The sequence below is a fragment of the Triticum urartu genome, chromosome 7A, assembly GCF_056163025.1.
Source record: "Triticum urartu cultivar PI428250 chromosome 7A, HENAU_Tu73, whole genome shotgun sequence".
NCBI classification, from domain to species: Eukaryota; Viridiplantae; Streptophyta; class Magnoliopsida; order Poales; family Poaceae; genus Triticum; species Triticum urartu.
In genome coordinates this window covers 207,026,415-207,048,299 of record NC_141879.1, presented here as the reverse complement: position 1 = coordinate 207,048,299, position 21,885 = coordinate 207,026,415, and the positions used below count along the sequence as shown (strand labels likewise).

The window sequence follows — 21,885 nt, the reverse complement described above, 5'->3', positions numbered from 1 at the left end:
AACAGTGGCAAACACACTCGTATGGAAAACTGAATAACCATGCATAACAGCCCCCCGCATGCTCAAACTTGAACGGATCACGCACTAATAAACACCTATACACAAAGCTAGCTTACAATAAGAGGTAGTTGAACACTTGAACTAGGATGAGCTGCCGCTGCATCTGGCCTGGAACGCTAGCTGTGCCGTCTTCCGCGTCGTGGTGGTGGTGTTGTCCTGAACGTCTTGGCCTTTTTCAAAAACTCTAGGATGAGCATGTCACCGTCGAGAGGTACCAGGAGATGCGCGTCGAGAGACGAGGAACAAAATATGCGCGTGAAGTCATTTTTTCAGCGTGCTCAATTTTTATAAAAGAAGTCTGGTCTTCTTTTTCTTTCTTTTTTAGTAGAGAGAAAAGGCCATGGTTTTTCAAATACTACAGTACTGAAATCACAGTTTTTTGTGGTTGCCAAACAGTTCACTGTAATTAAAACTGTGGTAATCTAAAAAACTGTAGTATTCTTAAAATACATAGAAAATACTTTATGTTTCGATTCAGTACAGCGTCACTACTATTTTTGCTAAGTAATTTACATTAAATTGGTGGTTGCTGCAAAATGGTTTGCCATCATACCATCAATTTCGAAGATCCAAAAGTTTGGGTTGTGTTGCAGAGCCTCGGAAGGACACGGTCACGTACATCCCGAGCTTGCCGGCGATCGAGCCGCACGAGCTCATGTCGTACCTTCAGGACACGGACACCACTACTCTCAACCAGGCCAAACTGATTCAATCGAATCGCCATCCCCTCCCTGTCGTGATCAGCCTAGATCCTTCCCTTTTGTCACCTCGTCGCTCTATCGGCAATGGCGGCAGCCAGCGTCCTCTTGCTCCGTGGTCACAACCACTTCGCAACGCTGCTAACCTCCGCCACCCATCTCTGCTGCTACTCTTCTTCGTCGTGTCACTGCTCACCTCCATCGCGTTGTTGCTCGCCCACCGTCCCACGGCAACATTGCAGCTCACCCTCCTGCCACTATTGATCCGTATTGTTACTTGCCCTCTCGCCACTGCTGATCTGCACCGCTACGCTCCTAGGTCTCCCAGATCAAACTTGGAGATCAAGCCATATTTCCTCTACGTCCTCCTTGTTGTTCTCCTCCTCGCTGGTGAAACTAGCTCCCGAACCACCACCAAAGAGCATAAGACGTTGCTGGCTATCAAAAAAGAGTGGGGCAATCCCCCACAGCTTGCGTCATGGGATACAACCGACCATTGCAGCTGGTCTGGTGTCAACTGCATGGCACGCGGTGGAGGCCTAGTTACGGGGCTTTCCTTCAAGCGTTTGAATCTTACCAGCAACATCCCTCCATCTGTGTGCAAGCTCAAGTACCTGATCCACCTTGACTTTTCATACACCAAGCTCACTGGGAGATTCTCTGGTATCACACTCCACGCATGCTCCTGGCTTCGATACCTTGATCTCTCCCACAATGGCTTCCATGGAGTGCTTCCTCAAGACATCAGCCGGCTGTCACCATTTATGAAGCACCTCAACCTGACAAACAACAACTTCAGTGGTGTTCTGCCGATGGCGATGGCCAAGCTTTCGGCCCTGCAGAACCTAGCTCTTGACACGAATAGCTTCACCGGCGAGATTCCAAAGGCCTTCTCAAGCCTAAAGGAACTAACCATGTTGGATCTGTGGGGCAACAAGCTGAGTGGTTCGATCCCCATCTGGATCTGGCACCACCAAAAGCTCAAGTTCTTGTACTTGTATAGGAACGAACTCACCGGTGAGCTGTCGAGCAACATGACTGCAGTGAATTTGATTAAGATAGACTTGTCAAGAAATAAACTCACTGGCTGCATACCAGAAGGCTTTGGGACTCTCAAGAAACTTACCGTTATCATACTATACAGTAATGAGTTCACAGGCCCCATCCCCAGAAGCATTGGCCTCCTTCCCAGCCTCCAATACATTCAGCTATTTGACAATATGCTCTCGGGTGAGGTGCCACCAGAACTTGGGAAGCACTCACCCTTGAAAATTTTGAGGTCTACAACAATAGGTTGTCTGGCTTACTACCGGAGCAGTTATGCGCCAATGGAAAACTCATGAACATAGTAGTTTCCAACAACAGCTTCTCCGGCGAGCTCCCGACGAGCATTGGCAACTGCCTTTCGCTGGATAACATTATGCTCGAGAACAACAACTTCTCGGGGAAGTTTCCAGTGAATATATGGTGGTTGCCGTTGATGAATATAGTACTGCTATCGGACAACAACTTCACTGGCACTATGCCGAAAGAGATCTCTTCGAATATCTATCAAATTCAGATGCAGAATAACCACTTCTCCGGCTCGATCCCAACGACTGCATCAGGGCTAATGCTTTTGATGGCCCAAAATAACCAACTAACAGGAGAGTTTCCGGTCAACCTAGGCAACCTCCACAACTTTTCTGAATTGTCAATAGGTGGGAACAACATATCTGGATCCATACCAATGTCAATTGGATTGTTGCAGAATCTCAAATCACTTGACCTCAGCAACAATCGTATATCAGGTGCAATACCGCCACTGAGCATTGGGAATATTTCATCACTGTCAGTCCTTGATTTGTCCAACAATGAGATAACAGGAAAAATTCCACCTGGCTTTGGCAACCTTCACTTTGCATCCCTCAGTTTGTCATTTAACCATCTCAAAGGGGAGGTGCCCCTTTCTTTGCAAGCTGCAAAGTACAACCGCAGCTTCCTTGGAAATCCTGGGCTTTGTGTCAAGTCGGGCTCGAGGATACCTCTCCGAAAATGCCATGGGTATATGAAAATCTGGTTAGTGGTCGGTGCAATCATTGTTTGCATGAGCATCGGCATATGGCTCTACCGGCGCTGGAAGAAGGCACAAGTGGTGGAAGAAGTCGGGACTGACTGGATAATCACATAATTCGGGACCCCAGCCATCACGAGATCTGACGTGCTCAACAACATTTCTGAGGAGAATATTATCGGCAAGGGTGGGTCTGGGACGGTGTACAGAGTCCGCCTCCCTCGCCTTGATGGTGCCAGCGGCAGCAGAATAGTGGCCGTCAAGAAGATCAACACCAGAGGCCAGGACCACATGCAGTTCAACTCGGAGGTGAAGACACTAGGCAGCATCAACCACAAGAACATCATCAAGCTCCTCTGCATCATCTCCCGCCAAGATGCCGCGCTTCTTGTTTACGAGTACATGGCGAACGGTAGCCTCCAAGACAGGTTGCACCTCTCTGATGGCCCGGACGCCCATGAAGCATTGAACTGGCCGACGAGGCTGTCCATCGCTATTGATGTAGCCAAGGGCCTAAACTACATCCACGAAGAGTGCGGGCAGCCGGCTATTATCCACCGGGACATCAAGCCAGACAACATTTTGCTTGATGAAGAGTTTCATGCCAAGATTGCTGACTTTGGGCTTGCTGAAAGATTGCGAACCCAGGCCAGTCCTACCAGATGTCAGGCGCTTTTGGGACACCAGGGTACATGGCCCCTGGTGAGAATCTCAAATCTAGCAAGGCAACTCCACATTTTTTTTCCATTAAACGCTAACAAAATGCAAACTTTGCAGAATATTGGGGGCATCAAATGATGAGCATGAAGACCGACATCTACAGTTTTGGTGTCATTCTGCTAGCGCTGACAACTGGCTTGACTCCTATGGGCGCTCCAGGAGGAAGCTTGGTAGGAGGAAGCTTGATAGGAGAAAGCTTGGTTGAATGGGCATTGGAGCTAGTTGAGGGTAACCGTGTAACCAAAGACAAAATCGATAAGAGTATCCGTGACTCGGTCTACTTGGATGATATCATTAAGGTGCTGACATTCGGTGTATCCTGCACGAGTACTCAAGCGGGGCTGCGGCCGTCCATGAAAGAGGTCCTTGACGGGCTCACGGATATGGAACGGAGGGAGCACGTGTCGGGGACGAGCGGGTTCGAAAGGGGCACCTGCAGCAGTCAGCATGGCAGTTTGCTGCAACCAACTCCAGCAGTCAATCTAGAACGCCACGAAAAAGGAAAAGAAGCAGTCAATATAGAGTAATTAAGGTACGGTCACCTTTATATCACTCGTAGTATCATTCGACATTTATTCATGTTATAAGTCGCCCGTTTGCCGGCTGCCGAGTCCCCCTTTGACTCCGGGCGTGTGGCTGATTTTGTTTTCTGTCTTCAGTTTCAGGGTGCGCACGATGGCGCCGCCACCAACACCACCACCACGCGCCGCACCAAGGTCAGTTGACAGTTGACACCGCACGCGCTGCGCCCGTCGCGTGTCTGTCGCTGGGTTACTGTTGGTCTCACACGAAGGCCTCCCCCGCCTGTTCCGCTGCTTCCCAGATGTTCGTCCACACGGACACAGCGCGCGGTGTCATAGGCGGCGGAGGCGACGCCGGCGTCGAGCAGGAGTCCGAGCTGCTGGGCCTCTTCGACACCTTCTTCGCCAGCCTCTCCATGATTCTCGTCAGCGAGGTGAGCTGCCATTTCTCGGATACGAATGCTGCTACTCCAGTGTTTCTGAATCTGCTTTCCTGCCTATATATGCATACACCGTAAATGTTCTTATTACTGGTTGATGCTTGTTCACGCCTTGCTGGGTAAAGATTGGCGACGAGACGTTCAACATTGTGACCCTCATGGCGATGCGGCACCCCAAGTCGACGGTGCTCTCCGGTGCGCTGTCGGCGCTGGTTGTGACGGTGGGTGAAACTGCAGCATCTGTTTGTTTGGCAGAATAGGATCACAGTTTAGTCTCAATTACTCCTGATACGTTCTGTGCTGTTTTAGGTACTATCAACTGGGTTTGGCAGGATTCGTTCAGAACTTGATATCGGGGAAGCACACTAACAGCGCAGCAACTGGTATTGACTTATCTGATTGTTTGCTTGATGTCCATTGATTATTCAAGCTCATCTGACGTTTTAGGAGTAGTAGATTCGTATTGTTGTGCATGGACATCCAGGACATTGGAGAATATTGGTCAAACCATGAAATGTAATGGCACAATATGACCATAACTGCTCCAAAAGCTTCTTTTTTTGCGAATAACTGCTCCAAAAGCATTGATGAACGTTTTAACATCAACTTCCTAAATATTGATCTGTGCAAGTACCTGAAATATGCATTAGATATCCAACATTATATACAAAAACCAAATGATACAGTTTTGACATATTATCAGATAGAAGTTCAGAGCTTTGATACTTGCACCTGCATTCGCTAGAATCCTTCAGAATTAGTGCCTCTGTACAAATACAAGCTGTGCAAATTCCTGTAATGTTGTAATTATAGATAAATGCCTTTCCCCAGTCCACGTGTTGATTTATTTCACCCTGAGACCAAGCAGGCCTCTAAATCAGAAAAGAAAAGTTGCATAAGCAACAATCTTCTAGTTTCCTTCTATCTTTATTGTACTGATATAATGGTATGCAAGAGTTCAGACATGTAGAGAACTATACTGGGATTGCCAGTTTAAGTTACGAAACATAGCAAAGCAGAAATTCACCACTCCATGGCCCACTCACTCAAAACCACAGAGAAGGATCCCCCCTTGCACAACATCAGCCATTTTCCTTTAGTCTGCTGACGTACCACTTCCACAATGGTTGCCGTTGCTGTAAGAAGATGCACGCCAGTAGGGTGAGACTAAGGGGACCAGCTTATCTTTAAAGTTTAAGCCTAATGTCTGGTAAACCATAGTTCCATCAAGCAGTGGCAAAACCAAATGAAAACATTCAAACTATAATGTCATTAAATAAATAAATCTCTATGGACTATGTTCTCATAACAGTGCAAACAAATTCAAGAATCTAGCTATCGGAAAATAAGTAGTTGCAAAAAGAAAGAAGCACATTTAGTTACCATGGAAGTCTGCCAGTGCCAATAACGCTGTTCAAAACTGGGTTCCCGAACTTGTGCACAACTGTCGACTAAACTCTTCTTCGCCTTTTTCATGGAAGGCCTAGTGCAAAATTAGTGATACATATAAGGAGACTCGACCACACCAACTTCACGTGTTCATCTAAGGACATTTGACGACACCAACCACACCAACTTCACATGAGCTTCCATCGGTCTTACCATGCTTATAATACATGAGACTGGATTTTCTACTCTCGGGTGTACTACACCCGAATTTCAAAAATTTGGAAAAAAACGTGATCAAACTAACTCGAAAAAATCTGTAACTTTGAGACATCAAACTTGATCAAATGTTCGAGCTAACTGCCAAATTTCAGCCAGAAATAACATCAGAGGAGCTCTCACCAAAAAAGACAAAATCAATCTTCAAAGTTTTGTGCACTGTTTGAGAAGTGATTTTGTTTTTTTTCGTGAGAGCTCCTCAGATGTTTTCTTTGGCTGAAATTTTGCAGGAAGCTCAAACATTTGATCAAGTTTGATGTCTTATAGTTTCAGATTTTTTCGAGATTGTTTGATCGCGTTTTTTTCAAGTTTTTGAAACTCGGGTGTAGTACACCCGAGAGTAGCCACACCTTTCCGATAATACATTGTTGATTACACATATATATTATTTAAATCTCAAGTAAGGTATTTCGTGAAATATGAATGTTTTGCCAATTTTATAGCACTAGCATACAGTTAATTCACCAGTTCGTCTAATACCTAACATCCTCCTTTTGTGTTTGTGTTCAATCCTTTACGCGTTCTTTGGGCTACGACTGCTTTACATTGCTTGGTGATCAGATTCTAGGGCATCACAGAACAAGGAAATAGAAGAAGTATGTGCATTTTCTTACATAGCTCTTCTCCTCTACTGCTGAGAATTAGCTTAGTCTTGTTCGTTTACCACGTAAACTGCTAATCATAAAACATCTGTTTGGGTTGTGATTCAATTTCTTGAAATACTGAATCAGACTGCTGAAGCATAAACATCAATTCATGTACATACACCCTTCCTTTTGTGTTAATAGCAGTTCCTGTTGCCTAGTGTTCAAAAAAAAAGCATCCCTGTTGCCTCAAACCTTTTCTTTTAATTTTTTGGTGTGGTAATTTAAACACCTTATAATTTTTAAAAATTTGAAATATGCAGGGAGAGGAAAAGCTGAGCAGGTAAAGGGAAATCAACATTTAGACGCATCTTCTCAAGGTTATGCACTCCTATTTTCTTGGAGGTACATTTCCCGTCCCTTTCTCATTTATGATTTAATGTGTCTTGCTTGATAACTATGTTTTCTACCATCTCATTTGGGATGTAATTATATAGGATTTACAATTCCCATTTTAGTCTTGCAAAGTATATTTCTGATCATGCTAACTATCCATATACGAGGCTTAATAAATATACCTTCACTGATGCTGCAATGAGTTCGATGTCTATCAATGGCTTTATGCATGACTTCTTTTTATGATCAGTCATTTGTGTTAACCTTCCTGGCTGAGTGGGGCGACCGAAGTCAGTTAGCCACAATTCTGGTACGACTAATTTCCCTTAAGCAATCAAATTCTCAACTTGTCTGTGGTCAAGCAAAATCCCATTTTAACCAGTAGCATGTTTCGCAATGCAGCTGGCTACCCACAAGAATGCTGTAGGTGCTGCCATTGGAGCAACCTTGGGGCACACCATCTGCACGTCATTCACAGTGGTGGGCGGCAGCATGCTGGCGTCGAGGATATCGCAAGGCACTGTAGCCACCATTGGAGGTTCCTCTTCCCTTGCTTCTCTGTATCATCATACTTCTACCCACCATTGTAATCGCACCCTCTGCTTCATGCATCATTTTTTTTCATTTGTTGGTAAGATACTAAGATCACACTCCCTAAGCCCCGTCGCCTCATCTTACTTAGCAGCATATGATGCTAGGCATACAGTTTTTCGTTGTCCCACAATTGTTGGTAGTTAACATTTGATCATTTTCTTATTGTAATCAGGAGGATCATGTTGCCGCTGGAGATCACTTGGCTCTTCGTCTGTCTAACCAGATGGTGGCGGGGCTCGCTTCGATGCGCCTGCTACAGTTGTGTTCGGCATTCACGTGACCATTGTCCTAGATGAGTCTGGGCTTGTAGTAATACGCAGTACGGATCAGTATTGACCTAGGTCACCACTGTCATATATACCTCTTGTAAGCCGCCACACGGGATAAGTTGATCAGTTGTAAACCCCTGGCATTTGTAACCTCCCCCAATATAGTGAAGATTTGCTGGCTGGCGCCCGTGGTTTTTCCCCCTTCATGTTGGAGGGGTTTTCCACGTTAAATTTTTGTGTCCCCTCTGTGATTGCTTTCGTTCTTCGTCATTTTGTTTTGCCTGTCGTATCTCTGACAGTGTCGCGGTGGATACGTTCACAAGCCCTAGCCACGTGGTGTTGGTAAAGTTGTGTATTTCTCTTCATTAGTTTTCTTTTTGCCGAGGAGAGGGGTCATGTAAAACGGACAGTGACACGTACCCTACTCTCTCAAGGGCGCTTACTCCTTCTACCATTGTTTGTGACTTGCATTAACCGGAGTCGCTAACAAAATGTACTAAAAACCCTTGATCAATCAACACAAATGCAAGACCACGGGTTGAGGCAAACATATCTTATGTGTGTGTTGTGTTCCTGCCGAATCAATCAAGCGACGAGCCTTGAGGCTGCTGTGTACGTGCATGTTAGCTAGTCCAAACTAACTGCACCGTCTTGAGGCACCCGGAAATTTCACTCAGAAGCTCTTGAACTGGAATCTCACACGGTGCAAGTGTAGACTTCGCGTTCGAGAGAATAATGAGAGGGTAGTGGTCCGAGCAGGAGGTGGACACCATGTGCTCTCTCATTTCTTGTGAGCTGGTGATCTGCAATTTTGTCAATTGTTATGTATAAACATTCTTTTGTTAGCATGGTATTTTACTGATATTGATATTTTAGTTCTTTTTTGTTATGACCAAATTCCCTGCATTGAAAATAAATTAGACATTTCTTATTATCAAGGTCTTATATAGTACTTGCAACGTAAACAAATCGGCAACTTTCATTTTAGTCGTACGTAATTTTGTTGATGATGTTAACCTAGTGAAATTACCATAGTTTTTGACTATCCCCTAGTTATTTTTGTTTGGATGCAGCGATCATCATGTATAATTTTGAATTTTCTTCAGATTATCTTATGCTTTGAGCATGTTGATCTTGTGTGGACGCACTAAGCAGCATGTATGATCTAGGATCTTTCAGGTTAATTTTTATTTTGTCGATGTTGAATCGTCTAGGGTTTTACCAGTTGGGATTTTAGAGAATCCCAACTTGTGTAAGTAGCGCCGTCCACGTCTTTACTTCTGGTTCCTCTTCTGATATTTGTTTCCATTTCAATTTTCTGATCTTCTCCAACGTTCTCCATGTCTACCTCTATGTTAATGGCAGCAGCTGGGGTTTGGGGAAGAAGAAGGTAGGAAACGATCTGGGGTTGGGGAAGAAGGTGGGGAAGAAGTGTGCTGGCAGCGCTGGGGTACGGGTTAGCGGGTTAAAGGATTCGGTTTGCCAACCCGGTTCGGTTTGCCAGCTTGGTTTGGTGGTCCTGAGGGGATTTGACTGAAAATTAAACACATTTCAGTCAACTTTCCTTCCGAGTTTCCTTCTTGACTCGGAAGCAAAGTCACTGAAACAAAACTTAATTTCAGGTATCTGACACATAGGTGCTCCTGGAATATATACGTGTGTAGCTATCTGCTGCAGATGCAACTTTAGCAGGCGCAATGAAGCTGAGCCATACCATCTGGTTAAACATACGGAGGAGCCAAGTGGACATTTCAAAAGTATCAATACTAAAGAACAATGCTCCAGCCAACAGATGGTTAGACGTATGGAGGAGCCAAGTGGGCGATCTCACAAGTGATTTATATGTAGTAAAAATAGTACCATCAAAAACTTGTTTTGAATAGGAATCCAACAATATACTTCCTCCATCCCAAAATAAGTGAGTCAACTTTACACTAACTTTGTACTAAAGCTAGTACAAAGTTGAGTCACTTATTTTGGGATGGAGGGAGTAATTCTTATGGGATATATATATATATATATATATATATATATATATCCCTTATATTTTGCCAATTAAATTTACGGTGAAAGCAACTAAACCACAACTAACTAGGGTTCATCAGCACCTTGGAGCAACTAAACCAAAGCTAGCACACTGGGGAAAGCATCATATTGTCTTTGTGTGAGTATAACCTTTTTCAGTTGTTTACGACAAGCAATTATATATGTTTTGGGTATGGCGGTGATACAATAGTGCATGTATACGAACTCAATGACATCATTTTGATGACACATGAACTACATAATAACAGAGTAACTGTGATTTTTTTCCTTTTAGATCACAATACACAAATTCTTGGTTATAACGGTAGTCCTTAACCAATTAAAATATGGCTTATGCATCAGGGGTGGAGGGACTATATATAATTGACTGATCCATCAATGTAGCATTAAAAGTATAGTGCTGTCAACTTGGCAGACATATGATCAGACATACTACTCCAAATACTCCTTTTGTTGATTGATAACATTCCTTTAATGATTTTCTTTAGCCAGCCAGATTTGCACCAATGATATCCAGACCAGGAAGGTATATTTGCACCAATGATCGATATCCAGACCAGGAAGGTATCGATTCCAACCTAGTAGCTAGCTAGCTAGCTAGGAGATATATAGCTAGCAGAGAGAAAGAGTGGTCGATCGATCATACATGCTTGCATGGTACATAGTACAGTACACACGGACGCATATATGTATGCAGCATAAGCATCTCAACTTTACACCTTTAATTCTTGTGGCATAACAAAAAGATGAGACCTTTCTTTCTGTCTCATCAAGCAGCATGCCATGCACACATACACACACTCTTCAAGCTCGACCGTGTGTGTTGTGCACCAGAACTCAAGAAGCAAGCTATTGATGGGCACACACATAGCTGCTAACCAGCATGCATGCTCCTGTCCAGCCTGCCTTTGATAAAGCCTATCTAGCTATCTCGCTATCTCTCTCTCTCTGTACCACGCACGCACACTTGCATGCACCTTGTCTCGCCCTTTGATATCATGCTCCTGGTGCACATCATGCTTTATCAAAGTGCAAGCATATCATGCACAGCAAATTTCCCGCTATCCATTACTATTTGCTTTTGATATGCTTTGTCTCTCCCTCCACGGCCCCTTTTGCACTTTGTTCCTAGACTAGATCAACAGTGGTCTCGTTTTATTGTTTAGTTCCCCAGCCACATGCCTATCTCTTTTGCTTTCTCATCTTCTAGCTCTGGTTCCCTCTCCTCCTCCGCTTCGATCGTATGTGCATATGATATGGGGCGGGAGCCACACGAGTATGCATCTGATTAATCTCTAGATGGTCACATATCTTCCATTGCCGACCGGTCGACAAACGCTGACGTACGGCTTTACATTCGTCCTAGTGTGAAGTCCAGGTTCGGTTACTTGGTTTACAGGGAGCCGTACATCGAAAAGATGCATGCATGCGGGAAATGGAAGGAGGAATGATCACTACTGCACTAACTATGACAAAGCATATCATGGCCATGCATTGTCGGTGAGGTATTGGGATAGTAATGATGATCACCCGGCCACTTGGGGGTTAAAAAGGTGAGTACGTACGAAGCTCAAAGGATATGATTTGATGTCGCCTGGCTGGTTGGCATATGGTCTTGATTTTCCGTACTTGGTACGACCAGGCCTCTCTGCTGCACAAGCAAAAGGAAGAAAGAAAAAGGAAGGAAGTACCACCTTCTTTTCTGTATGAAGCACAGGAGACGGGGGAAAAGATATAGGGAACACAGCGCGCAACTCAAGAATCAAATGCCGGCCTATCTATCCATCTAGACATCTTTTCTTCAGTGGGAGTCCATTTGTATTGCGCAACTCCTGTTGCATTTAGAACGCTAGATCAAATCACCGAGAGAAAACACACATAATATATATTGCCTCCTTAATTAATTGTAGTCGTGGAAAGTGTATATGTGTGCACTTTTGCTGCCTATGCATGGCAAGATGGATATGTTTAATGCATGGGAGAGCTTAATGAACGTATAATATATGCAAAGGAAAAGGGATGATTGCACCATCATGGGGAGCAGATGGAACAAATTAAGGTATAGAGCCCTGGTGCTTTTTGTGAGCACTTGGAGGTGGTTGATATCCATGGTAGGAACAAAGAAAATATGAGACAAAGGAATAAGAGTTTGTTTTGCTTAAAGCAGGCACTAGCTAGACTGGTTTGAACCTAGCTAAAAGCACATCTCCAGATCATTTATATCACGCATTCTAAATATACAATCCATCAATTAATTATGTAATGTGTGGCAGTTTTTGATTCTTGACGAATACCTGCATCTGCATGTAGACATCATCATGCATGAGATCGATAGAGTCCAAACATGCATGTGTGCTACTACGTACTTAGCTTTGTGTCTCACTCACAAAAATAAGTAGACTTACAGCTAGTTGTGCCCCTCCAAGGTTTTCGAATCGACGAGTCGTCCGGGGGTAGCGACTCTTGACCAGTCGTGCCTAGTTGATCAACTAATCTTGACTAGTCGAGGTGTTTGAGTCGACTTCCGGTTATGACTCGGCGACGCGACTAGTCGTTCGACTCGAAACCAGCGCCTCGCTCTGACTTATAGCTAGCTGTGTCTCACAGAAATAAAACAAAGCTAGAGTTATATCAATTCAAACCGTTCATGACCGGTGCACCACTGCCAATTACCAGGGCCAATGTATTCCTAGACTGGTCCCTTTTGTCTTTGAGAAGTAGGTCTTCCTACCTCATGGCTGCTACTGCCGCACCGATCAGAAAATTCAGAGTGCCTTGCCTTGTTTTGCTTTTTTTTTTTGCAATCTTGCCTTGTTTTGCTTGTTCAGTATACACTTGTGCCTTTTCATTTAGACGTCTGTTAAACGTCCAAACCAGCGAAACAGCGCGCGAGAGTAACAGACGGGGCGGTATTATGATTGGCTAATGATTTTTCTTACGTATCCACCAGTTTTATGATTAAACATGCAGCTCCCATTGGATGGCTGGGCAAGGAATTATTAGCGGTATATATGAGCATGTACGGCAGTTCCGCCGTGCCATGAGACACATCAGAGGAGTCGGCTCGCTCGTAAAGGTTGGATGTTTTTTCTCTCCGAGCAGAGCAGGAGGACCTGATGGGCTGAGTTGCTCGGCCGGCTGTACACTGCCTGAACAGATTTTCATGACGCTAAATGGGCTGCCACAGAAACGGACTGGCTGCAGTGAAGAGAGGCCCGATCAACCAACTTGCTTCAAATTTTCCTCCAGAGTAGCTGCCCTCTAGGACAGCTAGCCCACGAAATTGCACAGATGGTCCAGGCGAGAATAGAATTGTGAGCAGACGGCCAAGGATTGCGAGAATGCGAAATCACGAACTAAACTGCTCAAGGCGGGAGAGGGCTGGGAAGGAGCTCGGTTTTACTGTCCTAGATAAAATGTTGGTCTACTGCAAGAGATACTTTAATTGAAACCGTTACACAAAGCTTTGATTGCAAAAGAAAAAGTTACACGAAGTTGGGAGTTGACTAGGAATAACCGAATGGAAACCCTATTAGTTTCTTTGCTTCGTCTTATTTTTTCGACGAAAGCACGATCATTTCTTAGTGTAAATTTGTCACTGGATTTGATGTCACCGTTTGTTTTCTTCCTACCATCTTAAATTTCTGGAGATAATAACAAGGGCCAGAACCTGGGCGTATTCAGAGTCTGAAGAATGACAAATCAACGAGGCAATCTTCAGGCTACAGATTCTTAGTTGAGATTTGCATTGGTTCTATGAGCTCATGGTCATGGAGTCCGAGCCACAGCATGGTAATGGTCATGGAGTCCGAGCCACAGCCTGGTAATGATCATGAACCTCACAATACCACAAGTCAGCAACAACACCGGTATGATGACCTAACACCGAGTGGTTCTGATGAAGCAGAGCTTCTACGGAAGCTGAGGAAGTACTTGATCCTGCTGGCAACTTTATCTGCCACCATTACCTACCAGGCGGGGGGCGGGGCTGGCACAACCAGGTGGTCTCTGGCCCAACGTTTACGAGTCGACGAGTCGTTCGAAAGTTGAGGCTCATAGACTAATCGTGTCTAGTCTAGACTACTGCTGGATTAGTCAACATGGTACTGTAGCACACAACTTGCAGTAATCAATTACTAAAACCTAGTATTAATATGTACTCCCTCCGTCCCGAAATAAGTGTCTCAACTTTGTACTAACTTTAGTACAAAATTGTACTAAGGTTAAGACACTTATTTTGGGACGGAGGGAGTAATATATACTATACAAAGTACATTGGAGCGTCAATTTGTCCTGCAGATCAGGCCAATAAGCATATTTCCATGCTGGATCCTTGCTCCTAGTTGGCTTCTTGCAGGAATATCTCCGGCGGGGGGCGGGAAATCAAATCAAAGAAGGGAAGGAGAGAAGGGATAAATTACTATGCTTGCTTGCTTGCTGCAACCTGGCGAACAAGCAGATCCAGAGAGAGCAGAAGCAATGGAGGGAAAGGGCCAGAGCGCATGGGCGGAGATGTGGTGGTGGGTGGCGGCGCCGGTGGGATAATGGGTGCTGGTGATGCCTCTTACCAGACTCCCAGGCGAGGCGGCTCAGAGCGAGCTGGAAACCTAGTGGACGAAATTTTCACTCCCACGGACTGCGGGGTGGGCGGCTAGTACACTTGTCCCCTCCCAATCCCTATATATATATATATATATAGTATATATCGACTAGTCTCGACTAGTAATCAATGCTCTGGCCAGATAACCAGCAAGGGTACCTTCGCAGTGACATTGTCATGTTTTTTAGCCACACCAGGCGGTACAAGGTGTTCTTCTACTGCAACACAACGGCGTTCATGACATCACTCATTGTTCTGATCCGATTTCTGGTCAGGGAGTTGTACAGGCATGCAATTTGGCTCCATTCGCTGCAGTTCGCGCTGTTGCTTGACCTGCTGGGACTTATGCGGGCCTATGCTGCTGGGAGATACAGGGAGGTCAGAACATCCGTTTACATTTGCGTATTACTTGTTGGCATCTTCACATATGTCGCATTTAATGTAGAGTTCTTCCAGCATCTCGTGCCTGAATGGCTTCGAGAAATATTCAGGGATATCCAGAGGTTCTGGGAGGATTCTATATAGCACAAATTTTTTCAGCAGAAGGCACAACACAAGAGATGATCCAGATGCTTCTCTCCATGGTAAAGAGGAGGCACTGGGGCGGAACCACAGTTTCTAGTTGCTGCTACATTGGCAGCAGCAGTAACATATACTGCAGGGATAAGTCCACGAGGTGGTTTCTGGCCTGACAACAAGGGTAGCCGCATTGCCGGTGACCCGGTGCTTCGTCTTCAAGATCACTACCCCCACCGCTTCAAAGCATTTAGACGTTACTGGCTTTCAGTTGATGATCATGACTTCCTCTTTACCCTCAGTTATGATAATTGCATGTTTAATGGTCATACAGTATTAAAGCCATTGATCATGTTTTAGTCGTTTATTGTTTCGGTTAAGGCTATAATTGCTAATGGTCAGTGCTGATAAGATAATTATGAATATTTAATCTACTCGGTTAGAATTGAATGTTAAGGAATCAACAAAATATTTCCCCAATCCGAAACACTAACCCTGGATGGCAATTCCCCAATTTGCAAATCCAAATCGCAAAGTTTTGAAGCCCAAAATGATGAAATTAAGATTAAGAGAAAGGGATTTGGGGCTTACCTACTGACGCTACGACGCCGCCGTCTCTCTTGATAACCCACGGGAAAAAATGGCTAGCGGCGCCGCCCAATCGGACGCGAGTGTTGTGTGGCCCCTGCGCCGCACACTTCGTCGTAGACCACCAAACGACAGGCGCCGGCGTTCATCTCCCCACCTCGCCGCCGAGCGCATCGTGCGCGTTGCCGGCGCGAACAGGCTTCGGATCTCGCATGTGCTCAACACGGCTAGCACCGTTTGGCAGAGGAGCGCGCGGCCTTGAGGCCAGGCACGCTGCTCCGACGAACGGGGCTGCCGCACCGCCATGGCCGGCGTGCCTCGGGTCGCCGCCGAGATCGCCTCTAGGCGTGTAAATCGGGGAGAGGAGGGGAAATGGTGCTTAGCGTTTGATCGATCGGAGCCGTCGGCTCGATCCAACGGCTGAGACCGAAGCGCAGCTCCGAGCGGGCCTTCGGGCATTAACGGGCCGAATGTGGGCTGTGGTGGGCTGCAGCTCAGGGTGTACTGGCCTGGCTAAAATAAAATTCCTTTATGGAGAATTTCTGCGGGATTTCCTATTTGCCGCACGTTACGGCAAACTGTCGCTGAAACGCACACGCAGCCAGCGCTATCGAGCACAATGGGCCGGCCCATTCTATAGACGTACGGGAAGGTTTCCTTTTTTGGTTTCGGGAACATTCTGGATGTTTCCAGCCGGTTTTTTTTTTCGGGTTTTGGCAACGTTCTAGAATGTTCCTAAACCTTTTTTTATTTTATGTTGTTTCATTTTGTTTTTTATCTTTACAGTTTCATTTTTCTTTTCATTTAGTTTTTATTGCATTTTCACCTTTTTATTCTTTTTCTCCAAAAACGTTTCTGTTTTCGAATTTGGTTCAGAAATTTCAAAAATGTATAGAAGTATAAAATTGTTTGATTCTATGAAAGAAAAGTTCGAAAATTCAAAAAAGTATTAAATTTTAAAATTCCAAAAAATGTTTGCATTTTATAATTTTGTTCACAAATTCAATAAATGTTCATGAATTTCAGGATCTCCCTGTTTACAATGCTTGTGCACAAATTCAAGAGATGTTTATATTTCCAAACTTTGTTTGCAAATTTGTAAACTGTTCGAGGAATTTGATAAAATGTTCGTGGTTTGGAAAAAATGTTCATTATTTCAAAAAAAGTTCGCAATTTCGAAAAAGTGTTCGTGTTTGCGTATTTATTCAGTAATTCGAAAGTTGTTCATGTTTTTAAATTTTGCTCGCAAATTTAGAAAATGTTCGGGGAATTTCATATAATGCTGATGTTTTGAAAAAAATGATCATAATTTCAAACAAAATTGCAGTTTTCGAAAAATGGGACAATTTTTGAAATTTGTCCACAAATCAATAGATGTTGATTTTTACAAAAAAAAATAGAATTTCAAGTTTTTGTTCGCTTTCTTACACAAAAATTATTCCCACTTCCAAATTTTGTTCAGAAATTTCGAAAAATATTCCCACTTTCAAATTTTTATCACAAAAGTACAAAATGTACATGTTCCTGAACAATTTTATAAAATGTTCCCACTTACAAATTTTGTTGACAAAGAAACATGGATATATCTTCGCAAATTCAAAAAAAATTGAGAATTTAAAAAATGTTCCTGCTTTCCAAATTTGTTCATAAATTCAAAAAATGTTTATGTTTTCAATTTTTTCACAAATTCAAAAAAATGTTCGTGTTTTGGAAAATTTGTTCACAATTTCGAGAATGCTCTCATTTCTCTTTTTTCCCTGATTTCATGAAATGTTTGCGTCTTTTTAAAAATTATTCATAATTTCAAAAAAAATATTGCTTTGAATTTTGTACTTTTTTCAAAAAAGGTTGAGACTCCCGAAAACTGTTCGCTCTTTCACAAAATGTTTGAGTTTCTATTTTTTCATAATTTTGAAAAGTTTCGCGTTTCTAAAAATATTTACCTTTTACAAAAAAAATCACGTTCAAAATTTCAGAAAAGTTTAAATCCGTTTGCTCTTTATAGTTCATATAGAACAGGTTGCCATATAAGGTGTAGATTCGCACGTGTTACAGTCGCTAGCTTTTTTTTTGATGGGTAAAAACCTTATTTATTCATCAAATGCAATATGAAGTGGGATACGTCTCAGGTCGTGCGGGGTGCCAAACCAAACATGACGCCCCGGACCTCTAGAGAAAGCAAATTTAGCTAGATCATGTGCTTCATAGTTCACAGCACGAGACTCAAAGGAAAAAAAATACAATTTAGGGAATTCGAATGACTAATAATCTCGCTGACGATCGCCCCGTAGGCACCTCTGCCGCCTCTCTGAATATCTGAGATAACTTGCTTGCAATCGGATGCTACAACAAAATGTTGTATGTGTAGATCTTCAGCAAGTGCTAGAGCTTCGCGACATGCAATAGCTTCAAGAGTGGTCGGATCAGTTAAACCCTCAAAGACTAGGGCCGAGCTGCCCAAGAAGTTCCCTTCCGAATCTCTGCAGACTGCAGCTGCTGATCCTCCTCTTCTTCCTTGCACTCCCTCATCCACATGGATCTTGCAATGTCCAGCCGATGGTTTTTGTGGCCTTGTGTTTGTTTGGAGAGATGTGGCATTCCTAGCTTGAGTGTTCGGTTTAATATTGATCAAGGACAGATCCTTCAGATACCTCTCTATGAAGCTGTGGGTCACTTGGGGACTCTGAAAAATAGCTTCATGTATTGCCTTCCGTCGAGCATGCCATATTGCCCAAAGTGTCACGGCCATGTCAACAAATTCTTCATGAGTTAGCTTCTCCATCAGCGTGAAGAGCCACTGTTTGGCATTGGGCTCATTATTTGATGTGATTTTTTGCGTGACCTCCATATTAGCCAATGCCCAAACACTTCTTGATGTTGTGCACTCTAAGAGGGAGTGACGCCATGAATCGCGTACCCCACAGATGCCACAAAGATTGGAGTCGGACATATGACGATGTGCTCTAACATCGTTTGTTGGAAGCGACTGTTTTGAGAGCCTCCATAAGAACATTCGAATTTTTCCTGGGACCTCGGTCTTCCACAGCATTTTCCACGATTTTTCCTCTGCCATGGCGTTAGATGGGCCTGCAACTCCTTCTAGCCATGCTTCCCGTCTTGCCCTTGTGGCCACCAGCATTTTATACAGTCGCTAGCTACCTTCATTACAAGCCAGAGGTCCTCCGTTCGATCCCTTCCCAGGGACTTTTAATGGGTACGAAGTCATGGGTTCGAATGCCGCCTACGGCAGAGCTTGTGAATTTTGCTTTTTCGCGTCACACCTTGACGCTCGCTGCGTCACAGGAGCTCCCACGGTCGCCCCTTCGCACAGTGTGCGCGGGACTGGGCCGGCCCATTTGTGACGCAGCGAGTGAAGTGGGAGCATCCGCCTGTAGCGGACCGCACTATAACAACCGGCCTTCTCTAAAAAAAAGGTTGACACTGTAGTGGACCGGCCTGCAGAGATTTGTACGGTAGCTAACCAGCTTAGACAGTTGCTAGCTGACACTATAGCGAATATTTTCATAAAAATAGTTTTAAAAAGGGAAATGATTAGTTTCACCCGGCTGAATTTTAGCGCGCGTTCGCCACCCCTGCGCCGTTGGATCCTTGATCCGTTTCTCCCGCGATACATGATGTCTCCACGTCCATCCCTTGCACATGCGTGGTCCTCGTGAGATACACTATGTATCTTACTGGATGCTTTTTCGCGTTTTTCACCTCGTGACCCCCAAATGGGCCGGCCCATGTGAGTCACCCCTGTACGAAATGTCACACCTTGACGCAAAGAGCGTCACACAAGAGCTCCCACGCTCGCTGCGTCAAATGGTCGCCCCTTTGCACAGTGTGCACCGTGACTGGGCCGACCCATTTGTGACGCAGCAAGTGAAGTGGGAGCACCTGCCTGTAGCGATCGACATTGTAGCGGACCGCACTATAACAACCGGCCTTCTCTAAAAAAAGGCTGGCACTGTAGTGGACCGGCCTGCAGAGATTTGTACTGTAGCTAACCAGCTTAGACAGTTGCTAGCTGACACTGTAGCGAACATTTTCATAAAAATAGTTTTAAAAAGAGAAATGATTAGTTTCACCCGACTGATTTTTAGCGCACGTCCGCCACCCCCTGCGCCGTTGGATCCTTGATCCGTTTCTCCCGTGATACACGGTGTCTCCACGTTCATCCCTTGCACGTGCGCGGTCCTCGTGGGATACACTATGTATCTTACTGGATGCTTATCCATGTGTGTTTGATTTTTACTGCCGCACACACTACTTCGTGTTGGGGAACGTAGTAATATCAAAAAAATTCCTACGCACATACAGGATCATGATGATGCATAGCAATGGCGCATCATCTGAAGGTGCGCCATTAGTAATCTTTTTTTAATAGCAATGGCGCACCCCCTAGCAGTGCGCCATTAGTAAAAAAAATAGATAGCAATGGCGCACGAGCCAGCGGTGCGCCATAAGTAAATTTTTTATTATTTTTTGTTGCATCTAATATTTTTTTAGAAAATGAAAATGAATATGAAATAGTAATAATTTTTTATAAAAACTGTAATGATTTTTTAAAGAATGTCATCAAATTTGTTATTTGAAAATATTTATGAATATAAAAAATATCATCAATTTTTTATTATTTTTTGTTGCATTCATTAAATTTGTTATTTGAAAATATCATCTAATTTGTTATTTGATAATATAATCAAATTTGTTTTTTTATTTTTAGTTGCATTCATTTGTGACGGTGGAGCGGGGGAGGATGCGGGGGGTCGTCGGCGGCGGTGGAGCGGGGGAGGGTGCGGGGTGTCGGCGGCGGCGGTGGTGGAGCGGGGGAGGGTGCAGTGGGTCGGCGGCGGCGGTGGAGCGGGGGAGGGTGCGGTGGGTCGTCGGTTTGAGCTGCGCCATTATAGTAGTTTTGCAAAAAACATAGTAGTGGCGCACTGTGTGGCAGGTGCGCTATTACTAGTTAAACTAGTAATGGCGCACTGTTCCCTTGTGCGCCATTGGTATTTCTGGAAAAATATTAAAAAGATTGTTACTAGTGGCGCACCGTTGGTCTGGTGCGCCATTAGTGTGGTGTGCCATTACTATATAGTAGTGACACACCACATGTCTGGTGCGTCATTAGTGGCCATATCATCTATAGCCCTTTTTCTAGTAGCGAGTTGCATAATCTCATAGTCATAGGAACATGTATAAGTCATGAAGAAAGCAATAGCAACAAACTAAATGATCAAGTGCTAAGCTAACGGAATGGGTCAAGTCAATCACATCATTCTCCTAATGATGTGGTCTCGTTAATCAAATGACAACTCATGTCTATGGCTAGGAAACATAACCATCTTTGATTAACGAGCTAGTCTAGTATAGGCATACTAGTGACACTTTGTTTGTCTATGTATTCACACATGTATCATGTTTTCGGTTAATACAATTCTAGCGTGAATAATAAACATGTATCATGATATAAGGAAATAAATAATAACTTTATTATTGTCTCTAGGACATATTTTCTTCAGTATCCCACTTGCACTAGAGTCAATAATCTAGATTACACAGTAATGATTCTAACACCCATGGAGCCTTGGTGCTGATCATGTTTTGCTCGTGGAAAAGGCTTAGTCAACGGGTCTGCAATATTCAGATCCGTATGTATCTTGCAAATCTCTGTGTCTCCCATCTGGACTTGATCCCGGATGAAGTTGAAGCATCTCTTGATGTGCTTGGTTCTCTTGTGAAATCTGGATTCCTTTGCCAAAGCAATTGCACCAGTATTATCACAAAAGATTTTCATTGGACCCAATGCACTAGGTATGACACCTAGATCGGATATGAATCCTTCATCCAGACTCCTTCATTTGCTGCTTCCGAAGCAGCTATGTACTCCGCTTCACATATAGATCCCGCTAGGACGCTTTGTTTAGAACTGCACCAACTGACAGCTCCACCGTTTAATAAAAACACGTATCCAGTTTGCGATTTAGAATCGTCCGGATCAGTGTCAAAGCTTGCATCGATGTAACCATTTACAATGAGCTCTTTGTCACCTCCATAAATGAGAAACATATCCTTCGTCCTTTTCAGGTATTTCGGGATGTTCTTGACCGCTGTCCAGTGATTCACTCCTGGATT

At 44.1% G+C, this 21,885-nt stretch overlaps 1 protein-coding gene, 1 long non-coding RNA gene and 2 pseudogenes across 3 annotated transcripts; 3 read left to right on the top strand and 1 right to left on the bottom strand.

Moving 5' to 3' along the window:
- Nucleotides 1-520: 520 nt before the first annotated feature.
- On the top strand, nucleotides 521-3,669 carry LOC147959039 (uncharacterized; annotated as a pseudogene).
- Nucleotides 3,670-3,825: 156 nt separating this feature from the next.
- LOC147959038 (GDT1-like protein 4) lies at nucleotides 3,826-5,123 on the top strand (annotated as a pseudogene). Its single transcript, XR_015610276.1, has 3 exons — nucleotides 3,826-4,486; nucleotides 4,618-4,713; nucleotides 4,802-5,123. The product of XR_015610276.1 is annotated as a GDT1-like protein 4 (transcript).
- Nucleotides 5,124-5,983: 860 nt separating this feature from the next.
- On the top strand, nucleotides 5,984-14,847 carry LOC147959037 (uncharacterized). Its single transcript, XR_015610277.1, has 5 exons — nucleotides 5,984-6,753; nucleotides 7,065-7,146; nucleotides 7,388-7,447; nucleotides 7,540-7,675; nucleotides 7,904-14,847. It is a non-coding gene; the product is annotated as an uncharacterized LOC147959037 (long non-coding RNA).
- A 3,112-nt stretch (nucleotides 14,848-17,959) lies between these two features.
- LOC147959036 (uncharacterized) lies at nucleotides 17,960-18,823 on the bottom strand. Its single transcript, XM_087532426.1, has one exon. It carries the CDS (start codon nucleotides 18,821-18,823, stop codon nucleotides 17,960-17,962), a length of 864 nt encoding a protein of 287 aa, XP_087388552.1.
- Between the last annotated feature and the right edge of the window lie 3,062 nt (nucleotides 18,824-21,885).